This window comes from Somniosus microcephalus, chromosome 13 (assembly GCF_052327205.1).
Source record: "Somniosus microcephalus isolate GS21.2 chromosome 13, FLI_Smic_1.0, whole genome shotgun sequence".
Classification (NCBI taxonomy): domain Eukaryota; kingdom Metazoa; phylum Chordata; class Chondrichthyes; order Squaliformes; family Somniosidae; genus Somniosus; species Somniosus microcephalus.
This window is the reverse complement of record NC_140999.1, coordinates 37,548,245-37,571,767: the sequence shown is the minus strand read 5'-3', so window position 1 is coordinate 37,571,767 and position 23,523 is coordinate 37,548,245. Positions and strand designations below refer to the sequence as shown.

General features: G+C 51.0%; 1 protein-coding gene across 1 annotated transcript in view; it reads left to right on the top strand.

Moving 5' to 3' along the window:
- The window catches only part of LOC147108234 (dedicator of cytokinesis protein 7-like), a gene marked incomplete at its 5' end in the record, with an annotated part of 242,453 nt that overhangs the window by 185,057 nt on the left and 33,873 nt on the right, over positions 1-23,523 (top strand). The window contains 4 exons of the mRNA XM_086005998.1: positions 3,390-3,524; positions 5,063-5,209; positions 12,426-12,584; positions 22,980-23,080. Of these exons, the coding sequence (XP_085862124.1) occupies positions 3,390-3,524; positions 5,063-5,209; positions 12,426-12,584; positions 22,980-23,080 (542 nt within the window). The remainder of the gene's footprint in view (positions 1-3,389; positions 3,525-5,062; positions 5,210-12,425; positions 12,585-22,979; positions 23,081-23,523) is intronic.

The following is a 23,523-nucleotide window of genomic DNA, read 5'->3' as shown; positions in this document are numbered from 1 at the left end:
GGGATCCCTGCAGTTCTCGCCGCAGCAAGTGGTACACATCGTCGTCGTCTGCTGCATGCTCCACAACTTGGCGAATCGCCGCATCCAGCCAATTCCAGCTGTTCCTCAACGACCAGCAGAGCAGGAGGAGGAGGAGGAAGAGCAGGCGGAAGAGGAGGAGGATGAGGAGGAGGAGGAAGAGCAGGCGGAGGAGGAGGAGGAGGCGGAGGAGGAAGAGCAGGCGGAGGAGGAGGAGGAGGAGGAAGATGGAAGGGCTGCTGAAAGTGGAAGGGCCATACGTCAGAGGCTCATCAGGACTACTTCCGAGACCCCTGTGGCGGAATGATGAGAGTCTTAACTCATGCGCACTTTGGATGTTTGACGGCCTCTGAATGGCAGCATCACTGAAAGTAGTCACGTGCACCATGCCACATTGAAACTTCTGTTTATTGGCACAAAAGTCTATCATTACAGCAAAACAACGTAATGTCAACAGAAACCATAAGTAACTAAATAACTGTGAACTCTTCGGCAAAGCCGCAAAACTCAACAAACCTTCTGCAAATATAACAACAGGTGAGGGTGCCCTTGAATTTGGACAAAGAAATGTCTCAGCACCTCCCTCTACAACTGGCCCCTTGAGGGAGAACGACTTCTCTTTCGCGCCCGGCCCCTTCCCTCCCTGCTGCTCCTATGTGATTGGACCCCAGTGGCGGGCTCAAGGCTGGGGGACGCCTGCTGACTGTCTGGAAGCGCAGAAGCCCCTGAGGTACGGCCTGGCCGACCTCTGGGCTTGGAGGGTGCGGACGCAGGATGCTTGATGTGACCATGGCTGGAAGCAGTGTGCCCTGCAGGTGGTGGCAGCTGCAATGCAGATGTCCCAGCGCTGGCATGTGCAATGGTCTCCTGCCGAGAGAGGACACCTGCACCATGGTCGGATGACACACTGGCTATCTGAGGGGAGCGGCTCGGCTCATCCGCCACAATCGCATGCTGCACTGATTCCTGGCCTTGTATGGGACTGGAAGGGCCCGGGGTGATTCTAACTGATGCAGAGAGGGTGGCTGCAGTGAGAGATCGTGTTGCCTCAATCTGGGTGTGGAGGAGCCCAGTAAGTGACTGCGTGGTAACATTGAGGACCTGTGTGCCAGGTGCCAGTGCTTCGGAGAAGCCCTGGACAGTTCTTCCCATTGCTTCGGACAAGGCAGGTGCCGACCGCTCCACTGCCTCGGACAAGCCCTGGACAGACCTTTCCAGGGATTGACCGAAGCCCTGAACAGTCCTTTCCATAGCTGTCTCAAAGCTGTGGACAGTCCTCTCCATTGTTGGGCCGAAGCCCTGGATAGTCCTGTCCATTGTTGCCCCGAAGACCTGGAGAGTCCTCTCCATTGTTGCCCCAAAGCCCTGGAGAGTCCTCTCCATTGTTGCCCCAAAGCCCTGGAGAGTCCTCTCCATTGTTGCCCCGAAGTCCAACATACTCTTAGCCAATGAATCTATTGACTCAGGCATCTTCTCCACTGCAGCCATCAGCTCCGTGTGTCTGACCCGGGCCTGTTTGCTCATTTCAGCCAGGCGACGCACCTCATCTGCACTCTGTGCAGCAGTCATCATGACCTGCCTTGCCCTCCGGGGAGACGGTGGCCGAACTTGCCTATCCCCCTTGCGTTGCTGCATGCCGCTTGGTCCGGCAACTGGTTCATCCTCAGAGCACCCCCCCTCCCCTCCAGGGGACTACTATCCCCAGTCTGTAGATGTGTCCGCTCCCCGGATTCTGCAACAGCTGGTCCGGATTCCTCCTGCTCCTCGCCTCCGGTGGCACTGGCACTGGCAGCTTCACTGTGTTGAGCCCGAGTTGGTGCTGATTCATCTGAAAGTAGGGAGGTGGAAGAGTGGCTTTAGCAAAAGGACAGGTTTGCTGAAAGGCATGCCAGATTGCGGCAAGTCTCTGACATGGCTGCACACTGAGGATGCATGCTGGCGGGGGGACTAAGTGGAAGGCAACAGGTGAAAAAGGTGAGAGTCTTACCCTCGCTGTCGGTAATGGGGTCGGCAGATGCAGTGGTCACAGGACCAGACAGATGTCCTCCAAGAATCTGGTGCACTCTCTCCTCCAGATCCGTGAGAGTGACCACTTGTGGAGGTCCGCCACCGGTTCGACGCTGCTCCTTTCTGTTGGTCGCCAGCTTGGCCTGGAGAGGAAAGAAGGGGAAGTTCTGTAACATGATGCCTTGAGAGATAATCTCATGCCCCCCATGGTGCAAGAGCCCTTACATGAGGCCTTGAGACATCTGTCCATGTTTGTGCCCAGAAAGGGCCATGGGTGCTTGCTGACAGATGGCCATTGGGGCATCATTGCAACAGGGTGCCCGAAGTCAGCTGCAGATGGAGGGAATCAGAAGTTTGGTAAACCATCACTCACCTTAACGATCCGTGTGAGGTCGTTGAATTTCTTCCTGCACTGAACAGGGGTCCTGGTCGCCATGCTGCTGGAGTTGACCCTCACAGCAACCTCCCTCCAAGGTCGTCGGTAAGCCTTCTGATTCGGCCTCTTGCCATTGTCCGGATACAGGACATCCTGACGGCGCTCAACTGCAGCCACCAACTGGTCCAGAGCCTCAGTGCTAAAGCGCTCTGCTTTCTGCCTAACCTTCTCCATGCTGAACAAGTTTCTAACGCCAGAGAAGGGCGAGCGCCGAATCTGAGGCCTACAGGGCGTTGGGTGTTGAAGCTCAGGCTGACTGACCCACCCCTTTAAGAGCCGGCCGGCGCCTGGAAGTCTCGTGGTTTCCTGTAATTGAGATCACCTGCGCTGCGCCCGTCCGCGTCGATATTGAGTAGCGCCTGAACTTTTGCGCCTTAGGAGCACCGTGCAACGGCTGAATTAGCGCCTCAATCCCCTTTGGGGGCGATGCAACCCAATATCTCACCAGGCAGCGATAAGTTTCGTCTGGCTATAAACTTAGCGCACCGCCAGTTGTAGCGCCTCAAGCGGGGCTATACCCAATTTCTAGGCCGCTGTCTCTCTGCTATATATATATGTAGTGTATGTACCTTTAAGAGAGAACTACTTTTACAGCTCCTGTATACTGTAGTACCGGCAGTGACCACACCTGTATATAAGCCTTGAGCATGCCTCTGTACTGTTAGTCTTTAGACTACCCTCCTCCAGTAAACACCTGTTGATTGTTAATTTACAGCCTCCGTCTAGTTATTGGAAAACATCATACTTTAAGAATCACGGATTCAACAATATAAAACATTATTCATGGAATAATTGTTCTTTATGGAGTCAAACCCTAATTCCTCTCACTCCTGGGTTATGAGAGGAAGGAAGGAGTCGGCTGCACCATTCCCTACCCAGTATCCACTCTATTAAGGCCAAATATTTAACAGCATTTCCATCCTTTCAGCAGGGCGGCTCGATGCCTGGGTTTAAGCCTGTGGTCGCAGGGGTCCTGAAGGTGCTGATTCACAGCCTGTGCTGCAACCAGAGCGCCCTCTACCTGCAGAACTGCTTCAACACACAAAGAGCCGTCATCGCCAAGGTGACCAGATGTTTCATGAATGCAGTAACAACTTCATGAATGAGTTACTGAATATAACACTAAACGAAAGGGGCAATCACCCTTCAGCAGGTTTAAAGAGGCTGCTGTTCACAAAGGAAGAACAAGTGGGGTACTCCCAGATGACCGGCACCCCTGGAATTGTCCCCCAGTACAAGGGCGGGGCACAAAAAGAGAATTAGGGAAGAATTGGAAGGGGGGGTGTTGTTTAATGCTGATGTTGTTTGTTGAATGGGATGATGAGGCAGCACAGCATATTCCGAACAAAACTGCAGGTGGGAGTGAGATTAGGACAAAACAGGGAAAACTCACGGGCTTCCGCAGCCCCTGCTCCACGCAATAAGTATTCGAGTGACAGATTTAAACCAAATCACCACACGGACTGATGCTGTAAGCGAGAGGTCAGTGTGTGGAGTGGCGCGAGGCCTTTGCGACTCTGTTTATTTAAGGGGCAGTGTCTTCATGAATGGTGTTTAGCAAAGCAGAAACGTGCACACAGCACTGCACAGAGAAATCCAAACAAGGGGGCAAAATCTTATAATGAGAGCTAGGCCGTTCAGGAGTGCAATCAGGAAGTACTTTTCCATAAATCGTATGGAAACACAACCTGTTATTTGTGCAGGAGATCATCGCAGTGAGAAAAAAAGTTACATGACTATTCTCCCTCCCCAAACAAAAACAGGTTTGGACAAATAGTTTTGCACAAAGACATTGCTCTTGTAAAGATACTTTATTTTCTATAACCCTAAAAAAGTTTCAAGTGGGTGTATCAATATTTTGTTGTGTTTTTCAGAGTCCTCAGCATCTCTGATGCTATATCCCCATCTCTCTTTGTTTTTCTGTCTCTCTGTCTGTGTGTCTCTTTGTTTTTCTGTCTCTCTTTGTATCCCTGTCTCAGTTTCTGACCCTCTGTCTGTCCCTGTGTGTCTGTCTGTCTGCTTCTCTCGCTCTGTGGGGTTCCAAGTTGGGGATCCTGAGGCTCCACTGCAGATGCAGTTCCTTCTATTTTGGAGGCTCAGACACAGGGCAAATCCCACTGACTAGGAGTACCCCAGGGAAAAGTGGGATTGTGGAAGTAAATTAGACATGGAAAAGGACAAAGACTGATTGGCATTGAATAAACAATCTCAGTCCTGCAGTTTGGCTATCAGCAAATTAATAAATGCACTGGTTAAATATTTAGCATATCTGTGTGTTTGTGTGTATTATTGTGGGTGTCTGCTTGCGTGCGTGTCTGTGCATTTGAGTGTCTGTGTGTGTGCGTGTGCATGTATATGTATGTGTGCATGCATATATATGTGTACGAGCATGTGTATGTGCATGTACGGGTATATATATATATGTGCACGGTTTGTGTGTGTGCGTTTGTATGTTTAAAGAATACTGATTGCAGCTGAATCCCAGGCTCTGTTAATACGAGTTGCGTTGGCCACACCGATGTTGTTGATTTGTTGTGGTCCTGAATATTTGAGCAGTTCATCCTGCAGAGTTAACTGGTTGTTGTTATGACCCTGCTGCAGTTTCCAGAGGTGCTGTTTGAGGAGGACTCGGAGCACTGCACGGACCTGTGCTTGCTGTTGCTGCAGAGATGCATGAGTCGCTTTGAGAGCACACGGGCCCAGGCCTCGGCCTCCCTCTACCTGCTCATGAGGCAGAGCTACCAAGCGGTGAGTGAGAAATAGCTCAAAGGGAATCAGAAGGCATCTTAGTTTCCAAATTTAATTTCCATAGAAATTAGGGATGCAAGCTGCTGTGTCAGCCGTGGCTCAGTGGTAGCAGTCTCGCCACTGAGCCAAAAGGCTCTGGTTCAAGTCCCGTTCTAAAGACTTGAGCACAAAATCCAGACTGATACTTCAGTGCAATACTGAGGGAGCGCTGCGCAGTCAGAGGTGCTGTCTTTTGGATGAGATGTTAAACTGAGGCCCACTCTGCCCCTCCTCAGGTGGATGTAAAAGATCCCACAGCACTATTTCTCCCTGGTGTCCTGGCCAATATTGATCCCTCAACCAACAGCATTAAAACAGATGATCTGGTCATTTGTTTCATTGCTGTTTGTGGGAGCTTGCTGCACTTCAAAAGTACTTCATTGGCTGTAAAGCACTTTGGGACGGCCTGAGGTTGTGAGTTGTCAGCTTTTGCTAGTTCTCTAGATTGGCACGTGTAGAGCCAGCAGATCAGTTGATGTTGCTGACGGGTAATAAAGATGGGTGGGGAGGGCTGTAGTGGGCAGACAGGGAGAGAACAGCAGTGCACCATAACGTGCGGAGTCGCGATTATTTGTGGGGGGGGGGGGGTTGAAACTGCTCTCCATTATGACGGAGAGAGGTCCCACTACAAACAGGAACATCCATTTTTCCAACAGCAAATTCTCCAGGTGTTAATCATAATTTAAGGACCACACATGACTACATCATGTAATTCAACAATTAGTTGAAACGACATGTGGTAAACCACTTTTATCGTTCACTATCGTTACACTATAGTTATCACTGTTATATCGTTACTCTATGTTTATCACTGTTCACACTGTTGTATCACTATACGAGGTCGCCTCTTGTCACACTGTTATACCTGGGCTGACCACTGCTGACTCCGCCCACGGCTCCACCTACCTGCCCAGGTATAAAGGTGGTCGACTGGCTGGTATTCCTCCTTGTTGGATCCAATCACCCACGAGGGTGGGCTCTGTTATTTAGCCAATAAAAACCTATAGTTACTTTCTTAACTCATCGCTTTTCATTGGATAAATTGATAGGTATATCAATTTTATTGGCTAAATTTTAAAATGTCGTTACTTGAGCAGCCAAACGAGCAGCCAGACAAGCAGCCAAATGACCAGCCAGATGCCCAGCTACAACAGCCACAGCAGCCAGCTTGGCTGCGAGCCCTCCGACCACCGTACCTGGATCTAAACCCACAGGCAGCAAACTCAGCCCTCGACTTCGAACACTGGCTGAGCTGTTTCGAGTCCTACCTGGGAGAATCCGGCGTGCCTCAGAAATCCATGCTAAGAGTTCTGACCGCCCAAGTGAGCCCTAAAGTATTCGCACTCATCCGGGACCTTAAAACATACGAGGACGCCATCAACCGGCTGAAACGACAGTACCAGAGCCCGGTAAATTCCATGTATGCCAGACACCTCCTAAGATCCCGCCCGCAACAGCCAGGAGAGTCTGTAGATGAATTTTTACAGGCGCTACAAGCACTCGGCAGGGACTGTAACTTTAAAGCGGTAACGGCGGCAGAAAATACTGAAGACAATGTCCGCGATGCCTTCGTGAAAGGCCTGCGGTCCGACTACTCACGGCAAAGACTGCTTGAAGCAAAGGACCTCGACCTGGACAAAGCTGCAGCCCTCGCTCGCTCCCTAGAAGTGGCCCATCGGGACCTCGAGGCATATTCCAGGTACTGTAATTTGCGACCCTGGGACTCGGGACCGACCCCGACTGCAATACCCCCCGCAGCACCCCCCCTGGGACCTACCTCAGTGTCGGCGTCCCGGACCCGATCGGGACCGCCACCCCCGGTACCGGCTGCGACATCGGACCCCCGCGATCGGGCCGCCGGCTGCTCCTTCTGCGGCCAGGCGAAACACCCGAGGGCACGCTGCCCAGCCAGAAACGTGACCTGCTCGAGCTGCCTGAAGAAAGGCCACTTTGCAAAGGCCTGCAGAGGGAGATCAACAGAGGCCAGCAGTGCCTCATGCGAGCTGTGGGGACGGCCATCTTCCATCAAGGCCACAGAGGCCAGCATCCCCACATGTGAGTCATGGGGGCGGCCATCTTTGATCCAGGCAACCGACACCAGCAGTGCCTCATGTGAGTTGTGGGGGCAGCCATCTTCTCCGCCATTTTGTCTAACCTCGTGGGCGCCGCCATTTTACCCACCACGCTCGACCGCCACCGTGCCTCCAGACCCGACCACCGCCTCACCCGCAGACGACAGCAACTCGCTCAGCTATACACTAGCCTCCGTCACACTGGACCAAGCCCGCCCGCACCACCTGTCCAAGTCCATGATGGACATCAAAGTAAACGGCCACGCCACGACCTGCCTGTTCGACAGCGGAAGCACGGAGAGTTTCATCCACCCAGACACGGTGAGCCACTACTCCCTCACTGTCCAGCCAACGTGCAACCGGATCTCGATGGCATCGAGGTCCCACGCCACAGACATCAGCGGCTACTGTGTTGTGACCCTGTCGGTTAAGGGCACGGAGTATAAAAATTTTAAACTCCTCGTCCTGCCCCAGCTATGCGCTGCCGTCCTACTAGGTCTAGACTTCCAATCCCACCTCCAAAGCGTCACGCTAGCATACGGCGGACCCCTCCCCCCACTCACAGTCGACAACCAACAGATTTTAAACTGCCCACCGCGTAACACCTGCGGCCTATCCACCCTCAAGGTCCCGCCACCTTCCCTGTTCGCTAACGTCACCCCCGACTGCAAACCCGTCGCTACCAAGAGCAGGCGGTACAGCGCCGGGGACAGAGCTTTCATTAGCTCCGAGGTGCAGCGTCTCCTGAAGGAGGGCATCATCGAGGGGAGCACCAGCCCCTGGCGTGCCCAGGTCGTGGTCGTTAAGACCGGCAATAAAAACCGCCTGGTCATCGACTACAGCCAGACCATAAACAGGTACACCCAGCTGGACGCATACCCCCTTCCCCGCATATCTGATATGGTCAATCAGATCGCACAATACCGAGTATTCTCGACCATCGACCCTAAGTCGGCCTACCACCAACTCCCTATCCGCCCTGAGGACCGCCAGTATACCGCCTTCGAGGCGAATGGCCGCCTCTACCACTTCCTTAGGGTTCCCTTCAGCGTCACCAACGGGGTTTCGGTCTTCCAAAGGGAGATGGACCGGATGGTTGACCAGAACGGGCTGCACGCCATGTTCCCCTACCTAGATAACGTCACCATCTGCGGCCGCGACCGGCAGGACCATGATGTTAATCTGGAGAGATTCCTCCGTACGGCCCAACGGCTGAACCTCACCTACAATAAGGAGAAATGTGTGTTTAACACCTCGCGCCTTGCCATCCTCGGCTGTGTAGTAGAGAACGGAGTCATCGGCCCCGACCCCGAAAGAATGCGCCCCCTCATGGAGCTACCCCTCCCCCACTGTCCAAAGGCACTAAAGAGAACCCTGGGGCTCTTCGCCTACTATGCCCAATGGGTGCCCAATTATGCGGACAAAGCCAGACCCCTCATGAAGTCCACATCCTTCCCCCTTACGGAGGAAGCGTGCGCAGCCTTCTCCCTCATTAAGGGAGACATTGCCAAGGCCACAATGCACGCAGTGGATGAGTCCATGCCCTTCCAAGTGGAGAGCGATGCATCCGACTTCGCCCTAGCCGCTACCCTTAACCAGGAGGGGAGACCGGTGGCCTTCTTCTCAAGGACCCTACAGGGCCCTGAGATCCGACACTCGTCGGTCGAGAAGGAGGCCCAGGCGATTGTGGAGGCGGTACGACGCTGGAGGCATTACCTGGCAGGCAAACGATTTACCCTCCTCACCGACCAGCGTTCGGTCGCTTTTATGTTTAATAACAAGCTGAGGGGCAAAATCAAGAATGACAAGATCTTGAGGTGGAGAATCGAGCTCTCCACCTATGATTATGATATCTTGTACCGGCCAGGTAAGCTGAACGAACCCCCTGATGCTCTTTCACGAATTACATGCGCCAGCGCGCAAATTGATAGACTTCAGACCCTCCACAATGACCTCTGCCACCCCGGAGTCACCAGACTGTACCACTTCATTAAGGCCCGCAACCTGCCCTACTCCATCGAGGAGGTCAGGACCATGACTAGGAACTGCCAGACCTGTGCCGAGTGCAAACCGCACTTCTTTAGGCCGGACAGAGCAAGCCTGATCAAGGCCACCCGCCCCTTCGAGCGCCTGAGCATCGACTTTAAGGGGCCCCTCCCGTCCTCTGACCGCAATGTGTACTTCCTCAACATTGTTGATGAGTACTCCCATTTCCCCTTTGCCTTCCCCTGCCCAGACATGACCAGTACCACGGTCATTAAATGCCTGAATGACCTCTTCGCCTTGTTCGGGTTCCCAAACTATATACATAGTGACCGGGGCTCCTCCTTCATGAGCGAGGAACTCCGTCAGTTCCTACTAGCGAGAGGTATCGCTGCAAGCAGGACCACCAGCTACAACCCCCGAGGGAACGGGCAGGTGGAAAGAGAGAACGCGACGGTATGGAAGGCCGTCCTCTTAGCCTTAAAGTCTAAGGGCCTCCCAACTTCCCGCTGGCAGGAAGTCCTCCCGGCAGCGCTGCACTCCATCCGGTCACTACTGTGCACTGCCATTAACGCCACCCCCCATGAACGAATGTTTGTTTTCCCCAGGAAGTCGACTACAGGAACCACGCTACCAACCTGGCTGACCTCTCCGGGGCCCGTCCTGCTGCGAAAGCACGTGAGGGCCCATAAAACGGACTCCCTGGTCGAGAGGGTGAACCTCCTGCACGCCAACCCCCAGTACGCCTATGTGGCATACCCAGACGGGCGGGAGGACACAGTCTCCTTACGAGACCTCGCACCCTCGGGCACTCCTGAGACACCACCGTTACCCCCACCCCCCCAATGCCACCCGAGGTAGACGGCATGCCGGAACCCCACGAGCCTTCGCCGACCACGCAGACACCAGCATTAACACCGGATAATGCAACACCGCCGCTGCGACGATCAGAAAGGCTTACGAGGCCTCCGGACAGACTGACATACCAGAACTGGTAGTACACTTCACCCCGCCGGACTCAAATCTAAACAAGGGGTGAATGTGGTAAACCACTTTTATCGTTCACTATCGTTACACTATAGTTATCACTATTATATCGTTACTCTATGGTTATCACTGTTCACACTGTTGTATCACTATACGAGGTCGCCTCTTGTCACACTGTTATACCTGGGCTGACCACTGCTGACTCCGCCCACGGCTCCACCTACCTGCCCAGGTATCAAGGTGGTCGACTGGCTGGTATTTCCTCCTTGTTGGATCCGATCACCCACGAGGGTGGGCTCTGTTATTTAGCCAATAAAAACCTATAGTTACTTTCTTAACTCGTCGCTTTTCATTGGATAAATTGATAGGTATATCACTACAAAGTTAGTTGATTAAACAAATCAACGGCAACTGAGTCCTTACCATCCCATACAGCAGCTGTGTGAGGTGGCTGGGACAAGAATGAAACCTCAGATCAGTAGTTCTCTGTATTTTTCCCATTTGCCACCTGAGGGGGTCTTACCTTACTGGAGATCCTTGAGGAAGTGATGGGCCTAGTTGCCTGCAGAGATTCAGCAAGGTCTTTGATACATGGCACAGTTAATAATTTAAGGTAGGACGGCATGGCATAGAAGGCCAGCTGCTGAGGTGGATTGAAAATTTACTAAACCGGAGAGAGCAAAGGGTGTTCGTGAAGGGAGCTACACTGACATGGCCAAGGGTCACTGGCGAGTGCTGCAGGGGTCAGCACTGCGACCACTACTGGTTACAGTGTACATAAGTGGTTAAGAGCTGGGGCAGAAACCGAGCTGCCTAAGTTTGCAGATGGCACTAAATGGAAGGGGGAGTCAAACAATAGAGAAGAGGCAAACCAACTACAAAGGGATCTGGATTTTTTAAATTTGAGATGCTACGGTCACATTTATTGCCCATCCCTAATTTCTCCAAGAAGGTGGAGGGGCCAAATCGGAGGGCATTAAGAGTAAACTACATAGGACTGGAGTCTGGGTAGGGGTGATGGGTTCCCTTTCCTGAAGGACATTAGTGATCTAGTTGGGTTTTATGCTGATTCGGAAGTTAATGGGCTGGATTTTCATTGAGGAGTCGGGTTGGAGGCGGGACTACAACTTTCGGGGATGTAGTCCCGCCTCCATCGAGTTCTAGCCAATCCACGCGATTTTAACTTGATTGACCTTGTTGAGCCCGCCCAGTGGGCTCAGCAGGCCAATTAAGGGCCACCCGGCAACAGGTGACGTCACAGACTGAAATTTCATCTGTCAAGAGATTTTGACAGATGAAATATCAGCGTTTCACAGCTGTTTGAAGCTGTCAAACACTGACAGTCTTACTTCTAACATGAGTCCTCCACAGACTCAGTTAGAAATCTCTCCTGCACAGAAAGCTGCAGGCTGTCACTTTTGACAGTTCGCAGCCATTCTGCTTTCTGTGCCAGTGAGATGACGAACTCCCGGGACCTAAAGGAAGGAAGGCTGAAAAGGTAAGAAAAGGTAATTTGCACTTCTTTAATCACTTTAGACACACCAAACACACTTACCTTTGTACTCATGCACACATCACTAACCTGAACACCGACATCTCGACCCCTCCAAGTCCTTCAACCCGACGGCCCGACGACTCTAACTTGGCGTGGTTTGGAGCCGTCGGGAATCCCACACTTCAACCTTCAAAATAGGGATTAGGCTAAAAACTGCCTGTTAACAGGCAGTTAATAAGCAATAATCCCTTCCCGCCTCGGGTAGGCGGGTCCCAGTGCGGGGCGGGTATCCGCCTCCTTTGAAACTAGCATGGAGGCGGGTTGGGGGCGGGATGGTGTCAGGACCCCCGTTTTCGGGATTTTAACTCCCCGCACGCCTCCAATCCCGACTCCACGGCACAATGAAAATCCTGCCCAATGTGTACATTTTTCTGGTGCTAGCCCACAAATTGTCAGATTTATTGAGTCCAGTTTCACAACTTGCCGAAGTGTGAATTGACTCCATGACCTCTGGGTTGCTAGATCAGCCATTCAGCTACAGTAAGTTAGGGGGCAAATGAGGGGCAAATGATATTTAATGTTTATTTTCCAAACACATTGAACATTGTGTGCTCACTAACCTGGAACTTCTTGTTCGCAGCATTTTCCGAGAGTGAAAATGTACATCACCCAATCCCTGGCATCTTTAGCGGGGAAAATATCGAACCACGATGACCACTGTCTCCAGAAATCCCTTGGGATAATCCTGACCTACCTGGAGACAGACAGAGCCATGGAGGGTACCAGCTTCCCTGTGCAGGTAAGGAAACCCCAAACCTTAAAGGGACTTTAGCCCTAATCGCAGGGCAAGTATTGTAATGTGCAAATGATACATTTGTTGGATTTATGCTCTGTTGTGTAGCAGTGTTGTAGGTTGAGAATGTGATGGAGCCAATTTTTCTGGTCCAAGTCCACCCAGGCAATGGACAGGAGCAGTGCGGCCAATGTGCCTGTCCAGACTCAGGAGTGCAGCTAGTTCCTGGCGCAGGCCATTAATATTGCCCTGGAGCATCCCAGGCACATGCCCAGCCTCTGGCTAGGCCTTGGCCTGGAAAGCAGGGCAGGAAAATAGCAGAGCGGTGAGATGCCTACCCATGCACTTCTGGGCGTCTGCCTTGGTGCTTTCTGGCTGCGGCTGGAGACCAGCATCCAGAAGGGACTGAGTTCATCCTGGTCGGGGTGGGGAGGGGGATGACAGGTCAATAAAAACTGACCTTAGCTTCCTCTTTTCTCTTAGAGCTGCCCTATGACTGCTGCAGACCCTCTGGTCCATGAGTGTCCTGGCTCCAACTCCAACACTTAGTTGTATCTGGCGTCCTTCAGATTGGGAGCCCAATGGGCCAAAGTAAAGGATAGTGAGGCAGGAGGCCAGGACTTCCCCCAACCACACCTCCACTCCTCACATACATCTCCATAATGGGCCTTTGCCTACTGCTGGCGCAGCCCAGCTCTGCCCACCCCAGGAATCCTGGGGCAATGTAAAGGGGGAAAAGATGGGAGGAAACAGATCTACCCCACTTTGCGTCTAAGAAATGGGCGTTCCCCTGGGGTAGGGGTTGCCTGGGGGCATAGGCCAGGAAAATCGACTCTGATGGTCTCACAGGATTGGTATTTCTCTCACTCTCTTTGAAGTGTAAGGATCGTCTCTCTCGCTTGGCACTATGCATGTGTTATGATGCAACACGCTGATGCAGTAGACTGATTCAGCATCACATCCCCTACCCTCATCCACCTTTCGAGTGAGACCGAGCGCCGTCTGCCAGATCGAGTAGATGTAACATATTCCAAGGCACAATTCAGCAAAGAGCAGACATGTTCTCCCACTGTCCCGGCCCAACACTTCACCAACACCACTAAAAACAGATTAACTGGTTATTTATCTCATTGCTTGTTTGTGGGACCTTGTTGTGAGAAAATTGGATACCATGTTTGACTCCAAAATAACACTTCAAAATAATGTATTGACTGTAAAGTGCTTTGGGACATCCTGGGGAAGTAAGAGGCGTTAGATAAATACAAGTTCTTTCTTTAAAATCGATGGTTGACATGGCAACAATGGAACAGTGGCAAATATTTCAATGGTTACTATTTTGGGATAATTTGCTGTGCTAAATGTGCTGTATCAGTGCAAGTGCTTGTTATAAAGGTGACGCCTCATCTAATGTGGGCACATGTTTAGGTGCCATAGTGTGCCATGTATTGGCCAGTGCTTCCTAACTGACACAGCCTCAGGCTTGCAGTTATACACTTCAGCTCACACTAGGGTTGCCAACTCCAGTTGGACATAGTCCTGGAGGGTTCATCATATGACCTCTCACCTCCAACCGCCCCGCCCAACCAAACAGCCAATTTCCCCATTTCCAATATTTGTATATAACTAATAACGAAAGTGTAAAGTCTGTGTGTTCTAGTTGTAATTAATAACACACAGACTACAAGATTAAAGTTCAACAGGTCTTTACTGGTTGGAGGTCAGGACTATACTAAATACAATCTTACTACACAGTGCTTATATACCGGTGGTCACCACCAGTATTACGTATACAGCAGCCAGAGAAAGTAGTACATCTCTTAAGGTGGAACAGGCTTAAGTTCTCTTAAGGTGGAACAGGTTACATACACCACAATCCTCCCTTTTTAGCTTAATAGTCATATCCCCATTTAACATAACATCATAACATATATACATATATAACTTCAGGTATAAACAGTTCAAAGGTTCAGTCTCTCAGGAGGCCTTCTGATTCGGTCTGGATAACGCCTTTCAGTGGTCTCTGATTCTTGTTGCTGAGGTGACTCCTCTAGTTGGTTTCCTATGTATTGGACGTCATCATCAGGTACAGTCCCTGCCGAGGTAGATGCTTCAGGTTCATTAACGTCTTCCACAGTTGCCTCTGTCGCAACCATGGGTTCGGCCCTTGCTCTTGATTCTACCAGTTGATCCGCATGACGCCTTATCACATTGTTACCAATATCTACTGTGTACATCAGAGGTCCTTGTCTGGCCCGAATTGTTCCGGACTGCCATTTTTCGTTTCCATAGCCCCTTGCCAACACTGGTTGTCCTACTTCGAAACTTCGAGTGGATTTGTTATTAATATGCCGGAACTGTTTGTTTTCCACTTCCCTCCGCACATTTGGTTTTAACAAGTCCAACCTGGACCGCAACCTCCTGTTATAAAACATCATGGCAGGACTTTGGTTAGTCACTGCATGAGCGGCGTTTCGATACGCCATTAGGAAATTGTCCACCTTGTGCTGTAGCGGAATCTGATCATCGTTCATGGCCTTTATTGCCTTTTTGAATGTTTGGACAAATCTCTCGGCCAACCCGTTTGTCGCCGGATGATATGGGGCAGAGGTATAATGTTTCACCCCATTCTTCTTTAAGAATCTTTGGAATTCTTCCGACACGAACTGTGGTCCGTTGTCCGAACAGATCTGTTCTGGCAATCCGTTCCTTGCGAATATTGTTCTTAACACCGCAATTGTCTTTTCTGAAGTAGTGGTATTCATCTTGATCACTTCTGGCCATTTGGAATGTGCGTCCACCGCAATTAGGAACATGGAGTCCATGAATGGACCAGCAAAGTCAATATGTACGCGTTGCCATGGGGCTGAAGGCCATTCCCATGGGTGTAGTGGTGCGATCGGAGGTGCATTTTGCACTTTTTCGCACCCAGCGCAGCTTTTCATCAACTCCTCTATCTGTTGGTCAATACCCGGCCACCATACATAAGCCCTAGCAAGACTTTTCATCTTAACTCCCCCCAGATGACCTTCATGCAGTTCTTTTAGAACTCTTTCCCTTAACTTGGGAGGAATAATCACTCTTGTCCCGTACATCAAAGTACCATGGCAGATGGACAGCTGGTCTCGCCTTGCCGAGAATGCCGGTAACAGAGGATCACCACGTGTTAGTCATCCTTTCACTGTCACCTCGTAGACTCTGGACAGTGTCGGGTCGTTCCTGGTTTCTCTTTCAATACTTGCATTGGTGACTGGTAAACACTCGATGATGGTCGAATGAAATAACTCAACAGGGTCAACTTTCGTCGTTTCTTCTTCTTCAGGTAGTGGCAGGTGCGACAGCCCATCAGCATTGCCATGCTGCTTCGTACCTTTGAATTCTATTTGATATTGATGTGCCCCTAGGAAAAGGGACCATCTCTGGAGACGCTGTGCTGTCATCACTGAAACACCCTTCTTAGGGTTAAAAATGGATACCAACGGCTGATGGTCTGTCAGAAGTGTGAATTTTTGGCCCTGCAGGTAATGATTAAACTTCTTCACTCCCCATACAAGACTGAGAGCCTCCCTATCGATCTGCGCATAGTTGCGCTCAGCGGAGGTCAATGATCTGGATGCAAACGCGACTGGCCTTTCCGTGCCATTTGGCAACTTGTGTGAGAGTACTGCCCCAATACCATATGGAGAAGCATCACAAGCCAACCGAATAGGCAGTGTCGGGTTGAAGTGAGCCAACACTTCCTCTGAGGTGATCAATTCTTTGCTTTTGCGAAATGCCTTCTTACAGTTTTCGCTCCATTCCCATGGTACCCCCTTCTGTAAAAGAGCGTTTAGTGGGTGCAGTACCGTGGATAGATTTGGTAGAAATTTATGGTAATAGTTAATCAATCCTAGAAACGACCTCAACTGAGAGACATTATCCGGAGCGGGAGCCTTTACAACTGCCTCTATCTTGTCAGGAGACTTATGAAGCCCCTCCCGGTCAATGACATGACCACAGTACGAGATCCGCTTCCGGAAGAACTCACATTTCTGCCGATTAACTCTAAGTCCATACTCTTTCAGTCTGTTGAGCACCAGTTCCAAGTTTGCGAGGTGTTCTTCATCACCATCATCTGTAATCAGAATATCATCCAGGTAACATTGTGTGCCTGGAATTCCCTGTAATACCTGCTCCATGGCCCTCTGCCAAATTGCTGGAGCCGATGCCACTCCAAAAACCAGCCTATTGTACCGGTACAAACCTCGATGCGTGTTGATCGTGAGGTATTGGCGTGACTCTTCTTCAACCTCCATCTGCAAGTACGCCTGCGCCAGGTCTATCTTGGTGAAGTGTTTCCCGCCAGACAACGAAGAAAAAATATCCTCAATCCGCGGAAGCGGATACTGCACCGTGTGAAGCACCGGATTAACGGTGATTTTGAAATCTCCACAGGTGCGAACCTTCCCTGGTTCTCCTGGCTTGTTGCTCGAAGGACGTTTCATAACGGGAACAATGGGCGTAGCCCACTCACTCCAATCTACCTTAGACAGTACACCTGAACGTTCTAGCGCTTCCAGTTCCGCTTCTACAGTAGGTCGTATTGCATAGGGTACCAGTCTGGCTTTAAAAAATTTTGGGTGTGCATGTTCATCAATCTTGATGTTTGCCGTAATTCCTCTCAGTGTTCCCAGTCCCTGCTGGAACACCTCTTTAGCATCATCCAATATTCTGGACAATCGTTTAGGTTTGACATCTGTTTCCCCGGAATCTACCGTTAGTGCCTTCAAGGAGTGCCAGTCCATATTCATTTTCCTAATCCACTCCCGTCCCAGTAGTGGTGGACCTCCTTCAGGTAGCACATATAAGTCCATTACTTGGCTTTCTTCGCCCTTGTGGACCACCTTTACCTCTATCTTTCCGATGGGGTACACTCTTTGCCCCGTGTATGTTTTCAATATAATCTCCGTATCCCGTAGGGGAATATGTTGGAATAACCTTTTGTAATCTTTCTTATTCATGACCGTCAATGCCGATCCAGTGTCCAATTCCATCTTTACTTGGGCTCCTGCTATCTGAAGGGTGACCCAAATTGTCTGGAGATCTGCATCCTTACCAATGTTGTGTACTCTTAAGCTACCCAGTTCATTACTGCTAGCGTCTGAATCTGACTTCTGTTCGGTCGAACTGTTCTTTGTCACCTTGTGTACCTTTATGTATTTTCCTTGCGGTGACTTTTTGTTGCTGGTCTTCTTTCCTGACCGGCATACTTTAGCTACGTGGCCAAGCCTGCCACACGTTCTGCATTCTTGGTTTTTAAACCAACACTGGTTCTGATCGTGCGTTGTCTTTCCGCAACGATAACATTTTACAGTACTCAAACCCAATTTATTTGTACTGAGTTCCGGTGACCGTAGCTGCATTACTGCCGTGCCTCTCGCTGCGGCTTCGTGTGCTGCTGCCATAGTGACCGCTTTCTCAAGTGTCAGCTCATTCTCCTCGAGCAATCGCTTTTGTGTATCTTCTTTTAATAAACCACACACAAATTTATCTTGTAGCGTCTCTGTCAGTCTCGTTCCAAATTGACAGTACTTTGCTAGCTTACGCAATTCCATTAAATATTCAGCATTGCTTTCATCCTTCAGCTGCCTTCTGCTGTAAAATTTAAATCGTTCCGCTAGCATCAACGGCGTGGGGTTTAGGTGATTTTTCAGGACAGTAACAATCTCCTCGAACGTCTTATCCGCTGGTTCATCTGGTGATAAAAGGTGTTTCAATTGCCCGTATGTCTTCGCACCCATTAAGTTTAATAATGTTAGTGCTTTCTCTTCATCTGGGATTTTATTTGCTTTACAATAATTTTGTATGCGTTCTACATACATAGCCCAATCTTCGATGTCGCTATCAAAGGTATTAATGTTCCCATGTTTAGGCATCGTTGCAATTTAATTTATTTTAATTTTTATCCAAGATGGCAGCTTCCGCGCTCTTGTCTTCGTCCTCCGCCTACAAAATGGCGGTTTTCCCGCGCTTGGCGGTCTTCACCCGTCCCCCGATGCTGTCTCTGCTTCACCGCGGCTCTCGCGCCTTCAGTTGCCCCCAGACGCTGCGCCTTTTCAGCCCGAATGCAGCCCGGCCCTTATCTCCGGTCGCGATCGATCTCACCGCCCTTATTCCTCCGCCTTCCCTCCCCGTCTGTACAGCCAATGCGGCCGACTTTCTGGTCGCGTCGCTGCCCGGCTTACCCACTACCGAGGTAGAAAGAAGATAGCTGACAGCCGCTGATGAAGGCTTCGAGTTCAGGATGTCTTCTGCCCTCTGGTTTCTCGATGTCTGCCGCGCGACGTGTCTTCCAGCAGGGTGATGAGGGTGGAAGCCTCTCTTCGACGTCCGTTCTGTGGACGAAGCCGCCGTGGATATAACTGCCGCAGGGTAAGAATCTGACTCGTCGCCACTGTAAAGTCTGTGTGTTCTAGTTGTAATTAATAACACACAGACTACAAGATTAAAGTTCAACAGGTCTTTACTGGTTGGAGGTCAAGACTATACTAAATACAATCTTACTACACAGTGCTTATATACCGGTGGTCACCACCAGTATTACGTATACAGCAGCCAGAGAAAGTAGTACATCTCTTAAGGTGGAACAGGCTCAAGTTCTCTTAAGGTGGAACAGGTTACATACACCACAGAAAGTGTTTTTAAAAAAAAACACACAATTTTCTTTAATGTTCCTGTGATTTTTCTCCCTGGTTGCTTGCAGCAGTGTCCAGGAGATTAATCTTTAATCTCTAGCTCACGAGTGACATGATAACATTTGACTTGGCCTGCCTCCAGTGCGTGGCCTCTGCTGTTAGACTCTCTCTTTGGAGTGTAAGGATCGTCTCTCAGTCCTCTGAAGTTCATGAATTGTCTCTCTTGCTCAGTGTGGCACTATGCATGCAGTGTGTAGTTCTCAGAGATCAGGAGGAAGAGTTATAGACAGTTCAATGATCTTATCTCATTCTCACAGCCGAAGATACTGAAAGGTAAACATCCCATGTCTCCCCCACCCCACCTTATTTATCCTAGAATTCTGTCTTTATTGCCACCTGATAGTAATATTCAGTGTCCGCCTCTCACTAGCTTCCGATCGATTTAAGAGGCCGCGTTTCAGCTTTTTATTTCCAGTGTTTAGAAGCTCAGTTCAGAGTTAATCGGACACATTTTATTTTTCACAAATTAAACCGGTGAAGAGCTCAAATGGTCTGCATACAGTCTGTGTCGCTGGGGCTGCAAAAAGACTGGGACAATATCCTGTAGAACAATCTCAGGAAAGGTGTGTGAATCTGTTTCAACAATCCTTTAAGATGCCTTATGCACCTGTGTTTAAGAATCTAATGGGGTGTCAGTCTCTGGCAGAGGGTTGAGAGCAGCTGTTCCCTGTTCCAAAGGTGTCAGTCATCACTCATTAGTAGCAGTCTCACCTCTGAGCCAGAAGGTCATGGTTTCAAGCACCTCTCCAGAGACTTTAGCTCATAATAAGGTAGGCCAACACTCCAGTGCAGTACTGTCGGGACGAGACATTAAACTAAGGCCTGTCTGGTGGATGTAAAAGATCAGAATGGCATTATTTGAAGAAGAGCAGGGGCGTTCTCCTGGTGTCTGGCCAATATTTATTCCTCAACCAACATCACTAAAAAACAGATTATCTGGTCATTTATTTCATTACTGTTTGTGAGATCTTGCTGTGCACACAATGGCTGCCAAGTTTCCCTACATTATAATAGTGACTACACTTCAAAAGCACTCCAGTGGCTGTAAAACGCTTTGGCCCCATCACGTTCTCAGAGAAACAAGGGATGGGCAATAAATGCCAGTCTTAGCAGCTCAAATAAAAGGCGCTATATAAATACAGGTCCTTTCTTTTTTTCACTGTCATTGCTGCTCCACTTCAAATGAGGGGAACTGCTTTGCCTTCAGTAAAGCTGATAACAGCCACCCCCATTCCCATTCCTGTGTTCCTGGCCTGGCAGATAATTGGGAAATCTCAATCAGCCATTGAGCACAGCTGAGGTCAGTCCTGGAATTTAAACCTAGACTTCCACTAGTGGGAGACCATCAGACGCTGACTCCTCTCCGCTTTGAACACCAAGTCTTTTCTCTTTTTCTTCCAGGACACAGACCCGTCACTCTGTGGGGCACTGACCCGTCACTCTGAGACACTGACCCGTCACTCTGGGGCACTGACCCGTCACTCTGTGGGACACTGACCCGTCACTCTGTGGGACACTGACCCGTCACTCTGTGAGACACTGACCCGTCACTGTGTGGGACAGTGACCCGTCACTCTGTGGGGCACTGACCCCTCACTCTGTGAGACACTGACCCCTCACTCTGTGAGACACTGACCCGTCACTGTGTGGGACACTGACCCGTCACTCTGTGGGACACTGACCCGTCACTCTGTGGGGCACTGACCCGTCGCTCTGTGGGACACTGACTCTTCACTCTGTGGGACACTGACCCGTCACTCTGTGGGACACTGACCTGTCACTCTGTGAGACACTGACCCATCACTCTGTGGGACACTGACCCGTCACTCTGTGGGACACTGACCCGTCACTCTGTGAGACACTGACCCGTCACTCTGTGAGACACTGACCCGTCACTCTGTGGGGCACTGACCCGTCACTCTGTGGGGCACTGACCCGTCACTCTGTGAGACACTGACCCGTCACTCCGTGGGGCACTGACCTGTCACTCTGGGGCACTGGCCCGTCACTCTGTGAGACACTGACCCTTCACTCTGTGGGGCACTGACCCGTCACTCCGTGGGGCACTGACCTGTCACTCTGGGGCACTGGCCCTTCACTCTGTGGGACACTGACCCTTCACTCTGTGGGACACTGACCCTTCACTCTGTGGGGCACTGACCCATCACTCTGTGGGGCACTGACCCATCACTCTGTGGGGCACTGACCCATCACTCCGTGGGGCACTGACTTGTCACTCTGGGGCACTGACCCGTCACTCTGTGGGACACTGACCCGTCACTCTGTGAGACACTGACCCGTCATTGTGTGGGACAGTGACCCGTCACTCTGTGGGGCACTGACCCGTCACTCTGTGGGACACTGACTCTTCACTCTGTGGGACACTGACCCGTCACTCTGTGGGACACTGACCTGTCACTCTGTGAGACACTGACCCATCACTCTGTGGGACACTGACCCGTCACTCTGTGGGACACTGACCCGTCACTCTGTGAGACACTGACCCGTCACTCTGTGAGACACTGACCCGTCACTCTGTGGGGCACTGACCCGTCACTCTGTGGGGCACTGACCCGTCACTCTGTGAGACACTGACCCGTCACTCCGTGGGGCACTGACCTGTCACTCTGGGGCACTGGCCCGTCACTCTGTGAGACACTGACCCTTCACTCTGTGGGGCACTGACCCGTCACTCCGTGGGGCACTGACCTGTCACTCTGGGGCACTGGCCCTTCACTCTGTGGGACACTGACCCTTCACTCTGTGGGACACTGACCCTTCACTCTGTGGGGCACTGACCCATCACTCTGTGGGGCACTGACCCATCACTCCGTGGGGCACTGACCTGTCACTCTGGGGCACTGACCCGTCACTCTGTGAGACACTGACCCGTCACTCTCTGAGACACTGACCCGTCACTCTGTGGGACACTGACCCTTCACTCTGTGGGACACTGACCCTTCACTCTGTGGGGCACTGACCTGTCACTCTGGGGCACTGGCCCTTCACTCTGTGGGGCACTGACCTGTCACTCTGGGGCACTGACCCGTCACTCTGTGGGACACTGACCCTTCACTCTGTGGGACACTGACCCGTCACTCTGTGGGGCACTGACCCGTCACTCTGTGAGACACTGACCCTTCACTCTGTGGGACACTGACCCGTCACTCTGTGAGACACTGACCCGTCACTCTGTGAGACACTGACCCGTCACTCTGTGAGACACTGACCCGTCACTCTGTGGGACACTGACCCTTCACTCTGTGGGGCACTGACCTGTCACTCTGTGGGGCACTGACCCGTCACTCTGTGGGGCACTGACCCGTCACTCTGTGGGACACTGACCCGTCACTCTGTGAGACACTGACCCGTCACTCTGTGGGGCACTGACCCGTCACTGTGGGGCACTGACCTGTCACTCTGTGGGGCACTGACCCTTCTCTCTTTCCCTCCCTCGCACATTATCCTCTCTATCCCACTCTCTTTCCTTCTCCTCCCACCTCACGGATATTCAGCCCTGTCTGCCCTTTCCACTGACACCTCTTGTACTCTTCAAAGTGCTTCACTCCATGTGGTGCTAAGTGATTGGACAGCTGGTCCCTCCATGGACTGATTGTTAACTCAGTAACCAAGTCAGGTAACCAATACTTAACTAGTGCCGATCTTTCAGGTGGAAGAGCTATTACGGAATCTGAATGCAGTATCGTGTGACACAGTGAAGCTGCAAGAGTTCCCGAAAGATGTGGACATGCAAATTGACCTGATGTACAGGTAATTCCCCCCAAGGTCGTCAAACTGCCCCACCACGATATATGGAGGGGGGCGGGGGTGACCTGATGAACAAATACATTCTCTCCGTTAGTAAATGCATATCTTAAAGGCCTAACGGTTAAGAGCTGTTGAGTGAAGCGTCCATGTAATTTGAAACATCGATTTAACTTTGACCCTGAAATGTCTGACTGGGGCTGTGGTGGGGTCAAAGTTCAGCTTTAGTTTGTGTAGAGCAGGGTCTCTGGGTCCTTGAAATGAGAGGTGCGGATCTCTGAAACTGCTGGCGGTAGAGCCGGCAGCACCCGGCACACCCAGTTCTCCCATCTCAGCCGTGCCGCTGCGAGGATATATTGAGTTGGGGGCAAACGCTTCCCGGGACCAAGGGAGCTGTGTGCTTCCCTTTGGTAATGGCAGATTTAGGGAGAAGGTTTCTAGCCCGTCTC